We start from the raw sequence: 14,619 nt of genomic DNA on the forward strand, positions 1-14,619 counted from the left end.
CACGATACTCCTTATAAAAGCAATTTCACTAGCTTGTTTTTATATTGAAACCTGACTCTTCAGCCCTTAATGAGTAAGGATTGTAATCAGTCGGTGACTAATTGAGTACTTATTCATCATTCAGTCCTGTTGTCTTCTGCACCATTTAAAAGACAATACGAACTAGAGGAACAGCCGAAGTTTGGAAACATTTGCGTATTTTTCAATCTGCAATGTTCAACTGTACTGTATCACGAATCTCCAAAGATAATTAACTAATTGGTACTGTCATGTTGTTCTAATGAGCTCATCTCAATGCAGCAGTTTCAGAAAAGGATATGACTTTCAGCCCATCTAAGAAAAAGACAACACTAACGTCTTATCTGGCACGATTTGTTACCTTAAAACGGGTCACTTTTTTTTTTAAACGGGTTTTTGCTATATGAAACTTCTACGGCAATAGCTGCACTGCAGGTTTTCACGCGTGCCAGCACTCCCCGCGTGGCCTGACCCTGGCAACCGGGGCGGGTCGCGAGGTTCCAAGACAACAACGCCCGGCCTCGGGAGATCTGGATATCGTTATCGAAAAAGAGCGTTTAAAATAAAACAAAAAAAAAACTGTCTATTGACCTGTTTGTCACCCGAAGCTCAAGGTTTATGCCCAAGAATACCTTATTATTCAATTTATTAAAAAAACACGTTATTGAGCCCGGAAAACCAGATGTAAACAATGCCAACGTGTCGTACACTACTTTAAATTCTAAAAATGAACCCTTTTTCCATCGTCATTTACTCGTCTAAACGTTTCCTGCTTGTAAAAACGGTGGATACCGGAAGGGAACTTTAAATAAGTTTTTTTGTTGTTGTTCATACAGGATTGGCCTTACTTGAATTGATTGGGCGAGACGAAATGGCGTCGACGGTGCTTCACGGGATGGGGGCGGTGGCGGGTTGGCGCACACACCGGGTCCTGGAGGAGTCCGACGACGCGGACAGCCCGTCTCCCGTCCCGGACCGTTTCCGAAAGCGGCCCTCCTCCAGCTCGCTCAACTCGCTCCGCATGTCCCTCCGCAAGCGGCTGCCCCTGCGGGCCGTGCCGCCCAACACGGCCGAGACCCCCGGCCGGGACTGCCAGCCGGGCGGCCACAAGCCCGGCGCAGTGCGCGGCCTCACCCGCAGCGCGCGGAACTCCATCGGGGGCGTGTACCAGGTAACGATTTTGCCTCTCACGCTGACGTTCGCGTCACGTGTTCGGCGTGGGGCATGCGCAGTGGTCATACCGTGAAAGTCGCACCCTAGGGCCAGCTCTAGTGTAGATAATGCAGATAACTGTCCCACTAATACCTGGAGGCTGTTTTGTGAATAATCAAAGGAGGAATCTTTGTAATGAATGCTCCTCCCCTGGGGGAAAAAAGTTCCAACTCTCCGGTTAGTGTGTAATGCACAACACGTCTTACCTCCTCTTTTCCAAAGACCCAAAAGCCCTCAGCGGCCCTTAAGTGTGTCACCCTATCAAAGTGATGTGCTAGTGTCAGATCACTTCAAGACAGAATATGGAAACTCCTGGTGCTGCTGTGAGACTTGAGGAGCACTCGAGAGCACGTGCTGCCAGGCGGGAGGTCCCTCTACTCACCCCTCCTCCTCCTTCGCTCCTCCTGCTCCGACAGAAGATCCAGAGGTCGCGGTTGCCGCGGGAGGAGTGCCTGGTGGCGACTCCGGGCAAGAGCGCCGCCTGCGAGGGCCTGGCCGTCCGCACGCCCCGGAAAACCGGGCCCCGCGCCGCCGCCGCCGTCACCCCCAAGAGCGCCAGCAGGCGAACCCCCAGGTCGGGGGCCAAGAAGACGCCCCGGGCCGCCCGCACGCCTGAGCCCGGCGGGTCTTCGAGGGCGGCGGGAAGGGCAGGGGGCTCCAGGCGGAAGCTGATCCGGATGGCGGCGCTGCGGAGCCCGTTCGCCTCCCCGAAGACGCAGGGCTGCAGGCGGTGAGGTCACGGGGCGCCCTCCTCCCCCAGGGCAACGACACACTTCTGAGATGGTGTCTGTGCACATCGAGTGTCACTTGTAGGAGTTGAAATCATTGATACTGGAGCCAAGTCGCCCTTTGCTTATTCTTGCATTGTGCTGCAAGAAAGAGTTGGCTGACTAAAGCATAGATGTTATGTACTTTTGATAAAATGTCCTGTATTCCTCTGTGGCCAGCACAACAGTACTGATTCATCACATTGCAGTAAACAGCTTTTCAGCATTGTGGCAACCTGATGCTTAACATTTAACCAGTGACAGGGATCTACCTAAGATTAAAGAGGTAGAGTATGTATTATGTAAATGAACACATCACCCCTTCAGAGTAAACCTTGACATAAGCTTGTAACCTTAATGCATTTCTTTTTAACTTTCTCCAACACTGTGGATTTGGGTATTATAAATCTGTGTGCATCTCGGAGCCACTGGGCTCGTGCTGTTCTAAGCAGATAGAGAGGCAGGCCTTGCATCCGACCGAGAGCAGCTAGCTAACGCGCCTACCTCTGCTGCTGCTCACAGGCAGTTTGATCAGGACCTGGAGTCAGTGTCCACCGGCCTCCGGAGACTCAAGCGCCTCTCCCAGGCCTTCGACGACATGATCGGGAAGGACGAGAGGTGAGTATGGACTCTTCCGAAAGTCAATCCTCCTGCCCTGCATGGTGCCAGGCTCTGTCCCAGGTACGCTCTCTCGGAAAGGGATTTCCTGCTTGTTAAAGAAGGGCACATACGAGATGGGCTGACTGCCAAGCTCATCAAGCAGAGAACGTTAGTCTAGAGAAGGCGGCCTGTGGAATGAACGCTTTAGTTCCTTAAGCCCAGGGAGACACAATCTGGCAGCCCTTCCAAACTGCTAGTACGGCTGGCACCTTAATTGCTGTATTGATCAATTTGCATAATTAATTAAGTGAATTGGCTCTTGCAGATCTTTTCCAGTCGAGTGGGTTAGAAGGGCTTGAGGTCAAGTATCCTTGCTTAACTTGGCCTTGACATTTTCTCCATGGGCACTGCCATGAGAAATGGAACAAGCCTGCTTTAGTCTTTCTCTTCTGGTCCTTTGCCAACAGGGGCCGTGAGCGTTCTCTATTCAGACGTCACACTTGGCCGTACTGTAGCAGGAAGTCGGTCTTCCTGTCTGCTCTCTCCTCCTCCGCCCTGGCATCTGTCCGCCCCCTGAGCTGGAATAATGCCTATGGAAGTGTGGAATTTCCTGTTTGTATTGCACGCTTTTCTTGGAAAGAGCCTGCTTTTAAAAAAAAAAACAACTGTCATCTCAACCGTCAAAAGGAACAGTTTTAAAACATTTAACCTCAGTCCAAGAGTTTTAAAAAAAAAAAAGTAGTGGATGACAATTTCTGGTGATCTGACACTCAACAGGACAGCAATGCCATAATGCTTGGGCCAGCCCTATTGAAAATAAAAGGGCATAAGTTTATAAGGGCTGTGCTGTCGTTGGCATGCCCTGGACTCCTTTCCCTACCCTGAGGCCCTGCTGTGCAGATGCAGTGCCTCCCTGAATTCCCACTCGGCGTGAACACTGCAGTGGACACGGCAGCTCAGACTCAAAACACACAGGCCTTGGGGTTGCCTTTTCTTTCTCCAGTAGTCCTAATCTCTTATTTCCCCAAAACAACTTTCCTTGGATCATCCCAAAGCACGGAAAACTTTGAGACTGGAAAACGTAGGGTTTAGGAAGAGTTACACAAACAAGTGGGATTTAGAAATATCCGAGCAATTCCCTCATGTAGTCTGGAAACTGTGTAGCCATGAACAAGATTTTAAAGAGGCAATATTTGTCCCAGGCAGATTGACATTGGTTAAAAGCAGGTGAGGCTCGTTAACTATTTTATGAACTGCACTGAAACACAATTGACCCCTGGGACAGGTCCATACTGGACATCCTTGAGTGCCCGGAGGTAATGTAGAAGGTGTTTGACAGATATTCTAATGGTGTTTCTTTTTGCCATCAGTGAGCTGACTCTCTCTCTTATTACGGAGTAATAAGGAAGGTAATGCCATCCGGCTGTTTTTTAAATCTGTTTGCTTCAGTGCATCCCTAACCCATTTGCAGCTTTGTTGTACAAGGCTGTTGACATGCCCTTTTTCAACATAAGGTCACAAATAACAAACTCCTTAAACACTTAAAAGTATCCTGAATTTCTTCCTGCCATTATGTGTATGATTCCCATTTGCACGTAAAGCTACAGTAGTTCCTGTAACCAGAGGCACAGAATGTGTGAATGGTTTTTCCGAACGAAAGACATTTTTGAAGGTCATTGATAACTTACCTCAATTTAACCTTTTTTTTTTGCTTAAGTGGCTTTTGGCTGTGTAACGAGGTTAACCTTTTGCCTGCAATGAGAGGCTGCTAAACGATGAGCAGAAGTTGCAGTCAGTGGACACTGCGCACAGGACTAACTGCATGTGTGTTGGACACCAGTTCATGACGGTGGCGTGGTCTAGGCCAGCCTGCTCCTGGAGAGTCCCAGTCCAACAGGTTTTTAAAGGTCACCTTTCAATCGATTTCTAAAGGCCTGGAACAGTTGAGCTATGATCAGCTGTTTAACTGGTGTTCAATGAAGTAATTTAGAGATCATTTGAAACGAGAATCGGAATATCTTTCAGCTCTCTCGAGGAGCGGCAATCTCATCATTGAAAACCAATCAATTGATTCATTAATCAATCAATTTCTTAAACCCGTTGGACACCTCATTCTTAAATAACAGGTGATATTTGGGTGACATATTTAAGAATAACTGGATTAAGGCTCACCAGTGGTTAAACAGACCACAATACCCCTGAAGCATCATAGGACCAGAAACAAAACCGTGGCTGTCGGTCCTGCTTTCACCCAGTCTTCTTGTCTCAGTCCCTGTGCTCTGTTTGACTTGCAAAACAGGAGTCAAGCCCATGTCCTTGAGGTCCTGTGTGGCTTGAAGTTTCTAACAAACTCTCAGGTGTTTTCTGGCCTTGGTTAATGTGCAGAATATTGTATGCTAAGAATACTGGTCAATTCAGTTACTGAGAGCTTGGTTTGAGCAGAACCAGGGCCAATCCTGGAAATGGGAGACCGTTTAGGCAGGGGTTCCCAAACATTGTTTCTGGGACCCACATACCTGCTGGGTTTTATTGCACATTAACTCTTTACTTAAAATAATCCTTAACTGGACCAAGTTACTAGGTTTGGAACTTGGAGAATTTTTTTTTTCTACTCAAAGGTTGGAGATTCTAAGCTATATAAATGCAATAGTTACAAAACTACCCCTCTGGGTGTTGAAGACGTCAACTGAAAGAACTGTTGAGACCTATGATGAAGTCCGATACGGTCTTAGTGGTTCAATGGAGTTCAGGACAAAAAGCCGCAGGTGTGTGGGCGCACAGCAGTAGCAGTCGGACTCCCTGCCTAAGGAACACTCTTCTCTTTCGCAGGACTCAAGCCATCGAAAACTACTGCAGTGTCATGGTGCAGAGCTACAGCTCAACCCGCAAGACTTCACGAGCAACCATCCGCCGCAAAACCGCACGAATTCGGGAGACGGTCAACAGCTGGACTGACGTGGCCTTGTCCAGCATTCGGAAAGGGAACTGAGTGAGAGGGGAATGGTCAGTGTGGGGGGAGGAGTCCTGATATTGCTGATTGAGTCCGTCCTCTATGATGTAATTTGTGCTCTTCAATGGCAGGTCAATTTACTAATTAAGGATCAATCAAGCTTGACTGATGTCGTGCACCAGAAGAGCTGAGGTTGACCCCTTCCCATGATAGACTTGACCCCAGTCGGCTCTCCCTCTTCTGCCTCAATTTCCCTTGAGGTCCGTGTACATAGTCAAAACCACTTTTGCTTCATTCAGTTTCCTATGCTCGTTTTGTCCTGTGCACTATACATATTTGTATGTCCAGCCTTATGCAACCTATTACATCATCAGACATTACCATGACTGTTACCCTGCAGAAGTATCAAAATTAAAGCAACACTTCACTTACAAAACTAGATCCAAAGACGTACCATGGTGTCTTCGTGCAGTTGCAGCTCAAAGGCGAGGGCTGTGCTCTGGAGAAGTTCATGAGCATCCATCCGGTAGCAAGACGTGTGGAACGGAGGGAGATGGTTATGACAAGGGCTGAAAATGTGCAAACTGACACCTGGCTCAGGCCCGTTTTACTCCCAGTCCGCTTCAATGCCGAAATCTTGTACAGTAAGCTATTCCATTGCTGAACTGATCAGTAGCAGGATCAAACGGTGAATGTGCAGGAATTAAAATGGTGAAATAGACAGAACTGGCAGGGCAGCAGGCTGAGTTAGTGCGAGCTGGAATGGGCAGCTTGTGTTCACACTCAGTCAGAGCTTTCTCACCTCTATGACTTGATTTTCTGCATCTCATCTGCTATAAAAAAAAAAGCGATCCCAGTTTAAACGAGGCAGTTCTGTCTTTATAATGACCATCCGGTAATAATCCACAAAACTGTTATTTTGAACCAATTGGACAATGTTTTTCAGATGGTGGGGAGGGGAATGACAATAAGCAGTATGTGATGGTAAAAGAAAAACCTCGATGGTGGGGAGGGTCAATTCTTGAATTCAGGTCGACTTAAGAGTATATTTACTTAACGGGTGAAATCTTTCACGACTCATCTTATGAAGCCCGGCCCACTGCACTGCTGCACCCAGAGGACTCGTGCTCAAGAATTCCCTTCCGGACAAGGTTCGCTGCCGCTTTGAAAGAGCTCGGATTAGGATTAGGAGTGCACATCGCTCCCTGCCGCCCTGTCGCCTGTTTTGAGTGATAATCTCGCCCTCCTGCGGGTTCAGTCTCAGTGCCCCCTTGCGTGGATGTAGTCCCTCTCGGCAGCTTCCACTTGACTGATTTTGTAGTGCTCAGTGTAAGCCTAATATTTTATTTACCAACACTAAAAGCAGCGTGCGATCGCTACATGCACTGCCGGTTTCACAGGGATTCTACATCAAAGACGCTTATTACCTGATCCTCTGTACTTGGATCACTATTTAATGTTTACAACTCTTAACATTTTTTATTGGCTTGTGTGTGTATGTGTATTTAACACTGTCTAAATGAAGGAAAATATTTGCATGAGTTCCTAATTCTAGCATTTTGATACGTGTATCTTGTAAATTCATGTAGTCTTTTTGTTTTTCAAGCCACATGCAATTTAAAATGCCGTAGGGTGGGCTCCAGAAAAGGTTACCCATTCATCATGTTTAAACTAGCTCCAATTGACAAAACCCTGCCAATTGCATTCAGGTTTCATGAATGCTCTTGGAAAGGAAATCTCAGTATTTTCCCCCAGCCTGTGTCCTACCTTGCTCACCATGAAAGCCAAAACCCAGCGTCCTCTCCTCAACACCCCGCTCAGTGCCAGAAAGAGAGCTACAGTACGTTGGTGTTTACATGAAGCTTCCAGTATTATAGTTGGGGTTGATGGGCAAGCCTGGCTGACATACCACTGCGGGAACTGTTGAAGCACTTCAGCTGACAAGCAATGGAGGACTGACGGAGTAAAGCCGAAGGAACACTGCGAGAGTAATAATGGGCAAAATGTTCATTTTCCTCCGTCTGTATTTCCTGCAGGAAATAAGTTCAAGGAATGTTTCGGAAAATATTTTTCAAAAGTTATTTCATACATCCCAAAAAAAACATTCCTGTCCCGATCATTGCTTCTAATGCAGACTTTGCTTGTCAGCTGAAATGTAAAAGAAACAAATGAGCCAATCTTTTCAACCCTTCATGGCACTAACTCGCATATTTGTGAGCGGAGCCTCGTTGAACTCTGCTTGTACCCGTTCCTTGCGAAGGACAAAAGGGAAAAGAAAAATGTTACATTTTGTATGAAGAGAAATAAAAATGTTCTGCTTTTAGAACAATGGTCAACGTCCCTGTTTCTGTGGAGCCTGCAGTGTGCTGAAGACTCTTACCCTCCTTTTATCCACTTAAGGAAAATAGACAGCAGGAGGAAATTGTTCAATTATTTTAAAAGCCTTTTTTTTCCAGTTCTGCAGCCTATCTGGCCAAAAAAAGCATTAAAAATCTTGTTTTCAAACTCCCATTTTTAAAGATACAGGAGTTAATAAGGCGAGCGAGCAAGGTCATCAGAATTTTCAGCTTGGACTGACTATTTTATCACATGGTTGAACAGGGTGACCCACACAGGTTACAGTAAGTTAGCTCTTAAAAGGAAACCACTAACCTTTGTCTAAACCAGGTAGCTGCGCAGATCAAATCCAACAGAAACCAAGCTGACAATTCCAGCATGTGTGTTTTTTATTTAAGTAATATCCGGAAGATATTAAAAACCCAACTTTCACAATTAAAATCTGCACCATAGTATACAAACCATGTTCCAGATCTACAAATACAAATCTGTACAGAACATTTTTAAAGTGTTTTTTTTTTTACCCACACAGGAAAAAAAACAATACAAGCAACTGCAGGCTTTACAGTAGAATTGAATTCCAACCTTCTCACATCACACACACACACACACACACACACACACACACACCTGGCTAAAATACATTGGTCCCAGAATGCTCTCTGGGGTGTTTGGTAGCACTTTGGTTACAAGGGCACAGTCACGCAGAGTCTCAGAGATGGCAGCTGGTTAGAATTGTATACAGTGCCCTGTGAGGAGGAATTTCCAGGCCATGAGATGGGCAACCTATCAAGAGTTTTGTTTCACTTCGGGTTTCTTTTTTACAAGTCCCTATTTCCCAAGCAGCTTCAGTCTCTGTGCAGGAGAGTCGGCAGCCAAGTCTAATTCAGCCTTGGGTTCAACCTTTTCTAGCACAAATCTCACGCTGTTGAGGATCACAGAAAACCTGTTGGTTGGGGGGCATGCCTGGCCTATAGTCCTTTTAGCTGAATTTTCATCCCTTTCACTTATAAAAATATACTAGTGCCCCCAATAAGACTTCATTTCCCTGTTGCTCAAAATATACTAGTGGGGGCACTAGTATATTTTTATAAGTGAAAGGGATATCCTTTGATTTCAGGAGTGACATTGGCTTTAGACAGAAAATGATTGGCCACGCTCCTAGCATTTTACACGTCAACAAATAACAGCAGTCAGAGCAATAGGCCATTTTAAAGCATTTTAAAATAAATATGCTTAATTCCAAATTACTAAAAAGATTTTTTTTCCCTCCAGTTGAAAGATAAGGTGCAATGCTGTGCCTAGACTTAGAGCAGAAGTAGTCCATTTGAACACTTTCATTCCAGGGCATTTGAGAGAACTTTGAACAGTCCAATAAATTAATTGCTGTTCTGAACTGACCCTTAATTTGACCAAGTGCTATAGATCATGTTGATAACTAGGGATTAGCAGGAACAAAGAGTTAAAAAAAATTGCACAGGAAAGAAAGTGTCAAAGAGCGATTATCCTGCTTAAAGAGCGATTTTGCTTGGTACCCTGTTTTGTAACATAAGCAAATTTTAGCCATAAGTTCAGAGCCCATTTTCTCCTTGTCTGTTTCTCTGTCAGGTAAAAGCAAGCATTATATGTAAAACTTTAGCTGTGGATATGCCCCAAGGGCGTAGCAATCAGATTAATCACACGCCCAGACACACTCAAGGCAACCAACATAAAAAAACAGGCAAGCGGGAATAATCATATACCGTACAAACGCCCGGGTTCGACTTGTGTGAGACGGGTGCCCGTTTTTTAACCTGTGTAGCAACAGAAAAAGTCACAAGTGGTCAACAAACACACCACTGAACTGCGACAGCAAGGCAACACTGAAACACTCTCTGCCACTGAAGCGCATTGTAACTTCAAACCCGTTGGTGTTCCCCGTTTTATTTTACAATTGCAAAGTAAAACTGAGAAAGTCCACCACTGATAGGCTTGGACATGCAACACTCTGAACAGTCTCGAACAAGGGTGACTTCGACAAGCCTGCTTCGAGACACCACTTTTTTACAAAGGCCTTCTTGTGCACAACGGTCTAAGGACCCGACGAATCTCTTATAGGAGCAGCACAGCTTGATTAAAACCCTTCTTTGCTGTTTGATAAGATAACAATATACTTATATTGTGCCATCGATTTAAGAGGTTAATTATCCTTGACTAGACCCGCCTCGTTATTAAATTACCTCTACAGCATATGCAGTCTGAAAATTTTACGTTTGCCTATAATGTCTGAATTAAACTTAATATAAAATCTCTGACACAGCATTTGCACATTATATGTCTAAAAATAAGTCAATCCGTATTGAGAGGCTGCCTTGTGGATCGCTGTACCACACACCTAGAGAATGCCTGCTTTTTTTCCCCCCCAAACAAAGCAGCATTACACACGTTTTACATAAATATATATGCATATATATGTCTGTGTGAATATATTTCTATATAGCCTGTATATATATATATCATAGATACAAAAAACAGTTAGAAAACACTTTGCACTTTTTCATTGACTTGAAACAAAAATACTTTGGTCAAGCAATAGGGATAATAAATGCAACGTTCTCCCTCGTCCCGGACATTAACACCAGTAAAAGGCAAAAAAATAAATAATTTGACGACAAATTCTTGATAAACAACACTACCGGAAAAACACCTTATAGGTCTATTTCAAATATGTACAGGATTACCGTGTTAGAAAAATAAGTTTGACCTGAACAGGGCGTGTGGAGTCCCCTTTTCGGAAGGCGTTCCGCCACGCAGTGCGTTGTGGGTGACTGCGACATTCCCACCGGACGGCTCTCTCTGGGTGCATAGTCCTTAGCTGTCCTTGACTGGTGGTACTGTCCCGCACTGAGCATCGCGCCCACAGCTCTTCGGCGCCTCTGTGCCGCCGTCGACAGGCACTCGCTCTGTTGGCGGGACGTCCCGGCCTCTCATCGCCCCGTCTACCCCCCAGCCCAGACTCACCTAGCACCCCAGCATTAATCCCTGCCCTTCTCCAGCCGCTGTCAGTAGAGTATTGCTTGGGCTTGCCGTTAGGTTTAAAAGACAAATTTTAAAAGCCCGGAAAAACCTTCTCCTACAAGATTTCTATTTTTCTGTAAGTGCGCCAACGTTTGGCGTCTGTTCTTTCTGGAACGTCTTACGAGCTGCTGCTTCAAAGCCCTTTTAGATAGATATCCTTTCACATAAGATATAAAAGAGCCCTCCCCACAAATGCCCTTAATCTGTTTGAGAGTTCACACACATACATGATGTATATAATATATATAGTAACATTTAATCCTTTTATACTGCTAGTGCACAGTGACAGAAGCCTGGGGCAGGAAGAGTACAGTATAGAGTACACTGCAGTAAAGACAAGAGTCTCACATTTACAAATGGAACAGTAGACTGTTGCCCTACAGGAACATTTCACCCATAAATAAGTTTTCCTTTTGGCTGTTCCCAGACTTGTTTTCTCCTGGGTTGGATTTATTTTTAGGCCAAAGATTGTCTTTTTTTCCTGAAAGATTTATATTTCCCAGGATTTCTCAGTTAGATTAACTGTATCGGGAGTATCATCTGTTTTGACAACTCCTAAACAAATACATACAAGTACTGGTTTGTTAATTTTGGGCTCTGTAACGTTCTCTTTTTTGGGGGGGTTTATTAAACACTGTGATTTATTAGGCTGGCTGTATATTACTTTTTTTTTTAAAAGTGCTTTTGAAATCAGATTGCTTTCCAGGGAGTTTTGAGCCAGAGCAGGAGAAAGCCTGGTTTCTTCCGCCAGGAGCAGTGGGTGATAGCTCTTGGGTCAGGTTTAACGTTTGGCAGACGTCTGTTCAGCTAAGATGTGGAAGCCTGTGAAGAAGAAAAAAAAAGTCAAAATGACAATTGTAAAATCCTTCATTGCCTTTCAAATGTTAATTGAGTCTGTGCCTTTGGGTTACATTCTATCTTAATGCTTACTGTTTCAGTCCTATCATGGCCCTGCCACTACAAAATTACATCTGATACACTTATAGCCCGGTGACGCTCATAAATTTATATAGAGCCTTTAAAAGCAATCATCTCAAAGCTCTTAAAGCTTATCCTGCCTGATTCAGAAAAAAGGCCTATCCTTCTTCAATGCTAACAACAGCTGTGGTATCTTGGATTCAAGCATGAATATTTATGGCACACTGCAGTCAAATACTTCTCCCACTTCTTTCGCTGCCTAAGAACATTTTCTCTGTGTCCTTTTGTGAAAGGACTGCCTTTTCTACTTGGAAGCGCTCTGTCATATGGTCTTTCATACATCACTGTGGACGACCCCATGTCAACCCTAGAACAGTCACGTCAAGCTTTTAAACTGACAGACGGCAGCAAAAGGAAACCAGGAAACCATACTTGACAATAATGCACTGACCTAAAGGAGACTTGCTTCATTTTTCTTCATGCACAATTTCTGCACCGATTGCCTGCATGTATTTTGCGTTACTACTGTGCAAACTGCGTATTTATATAATAATAATAATAATAATTATTATTATTATAATTGCTTACATTTATATAGCGCTTTTCTTGACAGTCCACTCAAAGCGCTTGGGGAGGAGAGCAGAGTAATGTAGCCAATTCATAGATGGGGATTATTAGGAGGCCATGATTGATAAGGGCCAATGGGAAATGTGGACCCCTACTCTTTTCGAGAAACACCCTGGGATTTTTAATGACCACAGAGAGTCAGGACCTCGGTTTTACGTCTCATCCGAAGGACAGCGCCTGTTTTACAGTATAGTGTCCCTATCACTATACTAGGGCATTAGGACCCACATGGACCGTGGGGTGAGCGCCCCCTGCTGGCTCCACTAACACCTCTTCCAGCAGCAGCCTTAGTTTTTCCCAGGAGGTCTCCCATCCAGGTACTGACCAGGCTCACACCTGCTGAGCTCCAGTGGGCTGCCAGTTGTGAGTTGCAGGGTGATATGGCTGCTGGTATTGTATTGTAAATATAAAGGAGATCCATTTGATATGTTTGTTTGGTGAGGCCCACAAGCATGTGAAGCAGTGAATGGAGTGTTGGCTAGCATAACTGCTTCTCAGGGTTGGAAAAATACAGAGAATTTAAATCTTCTTCGTTCTGAGCAACGTGCTTTATCTCACTTAAAGTTTTATCCAAATCGAAGACATTGCTATGTTCAATATTAGATTCTGAGAAAATGTGTTTCGTGGTATCAGTGGTTTCCTAGTTCCTGAAATCAGTGCCCTGAACGGAAAGAGAATGTGGGAAGAATCTTGGTTTGCATTCTCTCCTGCCTTTGAGTGTTATCTCACAGTTTAAAAGGTTGAGTGACAGGTGTGTGTGTGTGTGTTGTTGAATGCTGACCGCAGCACAGAGACAGAGCAGCTCTACCACCTCAGATGAAAATAAAAAACACACAGTGTGTGGAATTCAAATTATGTTGTGCTAAATGAGAAATCAGCCATAATTTGACTACAGCAGTTTGAAGTCTCAACACCAACAGCGTTTTGGTGCAAAATAATTAATACTGTAAAGGCAATAAAACAGAGAAAGTGTACATGCTATGACAGCTAATTGAAGCAATTCAAAATTAATCCTAACAAAACTGCTCTGCTCTAATTTTCAATGACAAGGTATCTTGCAGAAATTGTCAGACATAAAAAGTTGTGGGAGGTAATTAGAAGCAGTTTCCACCTACAACTGACATAAAAATAGCTTTGATTGAAACACTCTGGGAAAACAGTGTTTAAAATTGCTCCGTCTAATTCATTCCTAGAAGCGTAGAGACTGCAAAGGATGACGGAACAGAAAAAATCCCCTGGCCACAGTTTGTTTTATGGAAACTGTATTGTCTGCTGAAACTAGATTATTCAGGCTGCAGAGGAACGAGGGGCTTGAGGCTGGAGCCTGGCCAGTGGGCTGGCATGGGTGTTGGGGCTGGGAGAGGAACGTGCCACCTTACCGTCGTGCCCGGCCGCCCCTCTCCGCCTCAGGGCGTGGTGTTGCCGCGGTGCACGGACCCCCGCGTCCACACCCCGCCGCCCGGCTGGCGCTCGTGGTCCTTGTCGGACTCGGGCTGGCTCTGCGCCCGCTCGGGCTTGGGGTTGGGCGCGGAGGGGGGGTCGGGCTGCTGCACGGACATGGTGCGGCGCAGGTGGGTGCGCTTGCGCAGGAAGTCGGGCTGCGCGGAGAGGCCGAAGCTGCCCTTGCGCAGGACCATGCGGGCGGAGCTCTTCTTGGGGCGCGGGCGGGGGCCGAAGTCCAGGGAGGCCAGGTGCGTGGCGTAGCCTTCGCTCAGGAACTGCAGGAGAAGGCAGAGAGGCGGTCACTCCCCGGTGCGCGTAGTGGTGGGACCCATCAGCAAGCCGGAACTGGGTCCAGACAGCACCCCCCTCGCTCAGTGGGAGTTTAGCCAAGTACAGACCGTTCTCCCCACAGGAAACTCCCAAACACCCTCCCTCCCTTTACAAGCATAAAGGAAGACAGAGAACATCAGTGGGTGTGAGTGCGTAGGATGAACAGATTCAAGAGGGATGACGGGTCGCTTGACTCATCTAGGGGCACATCAACACATCAACATCAATTTCCCTACGGGATTAATAAAGTATTATCTATCTCTCTAACACGCGTTCCCTCCTTCCTTAACAATTTCTGGCAGTTCTCTGCACCGGCACACAATTCAAGACCTTCAGTAGCACCTCCGTCAAACCCAACCT

General features: G+C 45.5%; 2 protein-coding genes across 5 annotated transcripts in view; one reads left to right on the forward strand and one right to left on the reverse strand.

Moving 5' to 3' along the window:
• The first annotated feature begins 889 nt into the window (after positions 1-889).
• LOC102692515 (protein PIMREG-like) lies at positions 890-7,876 on the forward strand. 2 transcript variants are annotated; one of them, XM_015367514.2, is made up of 5 exons: positions 890-1,189; positions 1,647-1,960; positions 2,520-2,615; positions 3,968-4,006; positions 5,427-5,514. In XM_015367514.2, the coding sequence occupies exons 1-4, from the start codon at positions 890-892 to the stop codon at positions 3,996-3,998; spliced, it is 741 nt and encodes a 246-aa protein (XP_015223000.2). In that variant the 3' UTR covers positions 3,999-4,006; positions 5,427-5,514. The 2 variants fall into 2 exon arrangements, with proteins under 2 accessions (XP_015223000.2, XP_006641156.2); XM_006641093.3 differs by lacking the exon at positions 3,968-4,006 and having other exon boundaries at positions 5,427-7,876.
• Positions 7,877-8,255: 379 nt separating this feature from the next.
• LOC102692719 (membrane-associated phosphatidylinositol transfer protein 3) overlaps positions 8,256-14,619 on the reverse strand; it is a 79,736-nt gene continuing 73,372 nt past the window's right edge. For all 3 annotated transcript variants that reach the window (XM_069184451.1, XM_069184450.1, XM_069184449.1), the window contains exons 19-20: positions 13,866-14,204; positions 8,256-11,763 (exon numbers count right to left, since the gene is read on the reverse strand). In XM_069184451.1, coding sequence (XP_069040552.1) covers positions 13,893-14,204 — 312 coding nt within the window. In that variant the 3' untranslated portion in view covers positions 8,256-11,763; positions 13,866-13,892. The remainder of the gene's footprint in view (positions 11,764-13,865; positions 14,205-14,619) is intronic.

The sequence above is a fragment of the Lepisosteus oculatus genome, chromosome 26 (genome assembly GCF_040954835.1).
Source record: "Lepisosteus oculatus isolate fLepOcu1 chromosome 26, fLepOcu1.hap2, whole genome shotgun sequence".
NCBI lineage: Eukaryota > Metazoa > Chordata > Actinopteri > Semionotiformes > Lepisosteidae > Lepisosteus > Lepisosteus oculatus.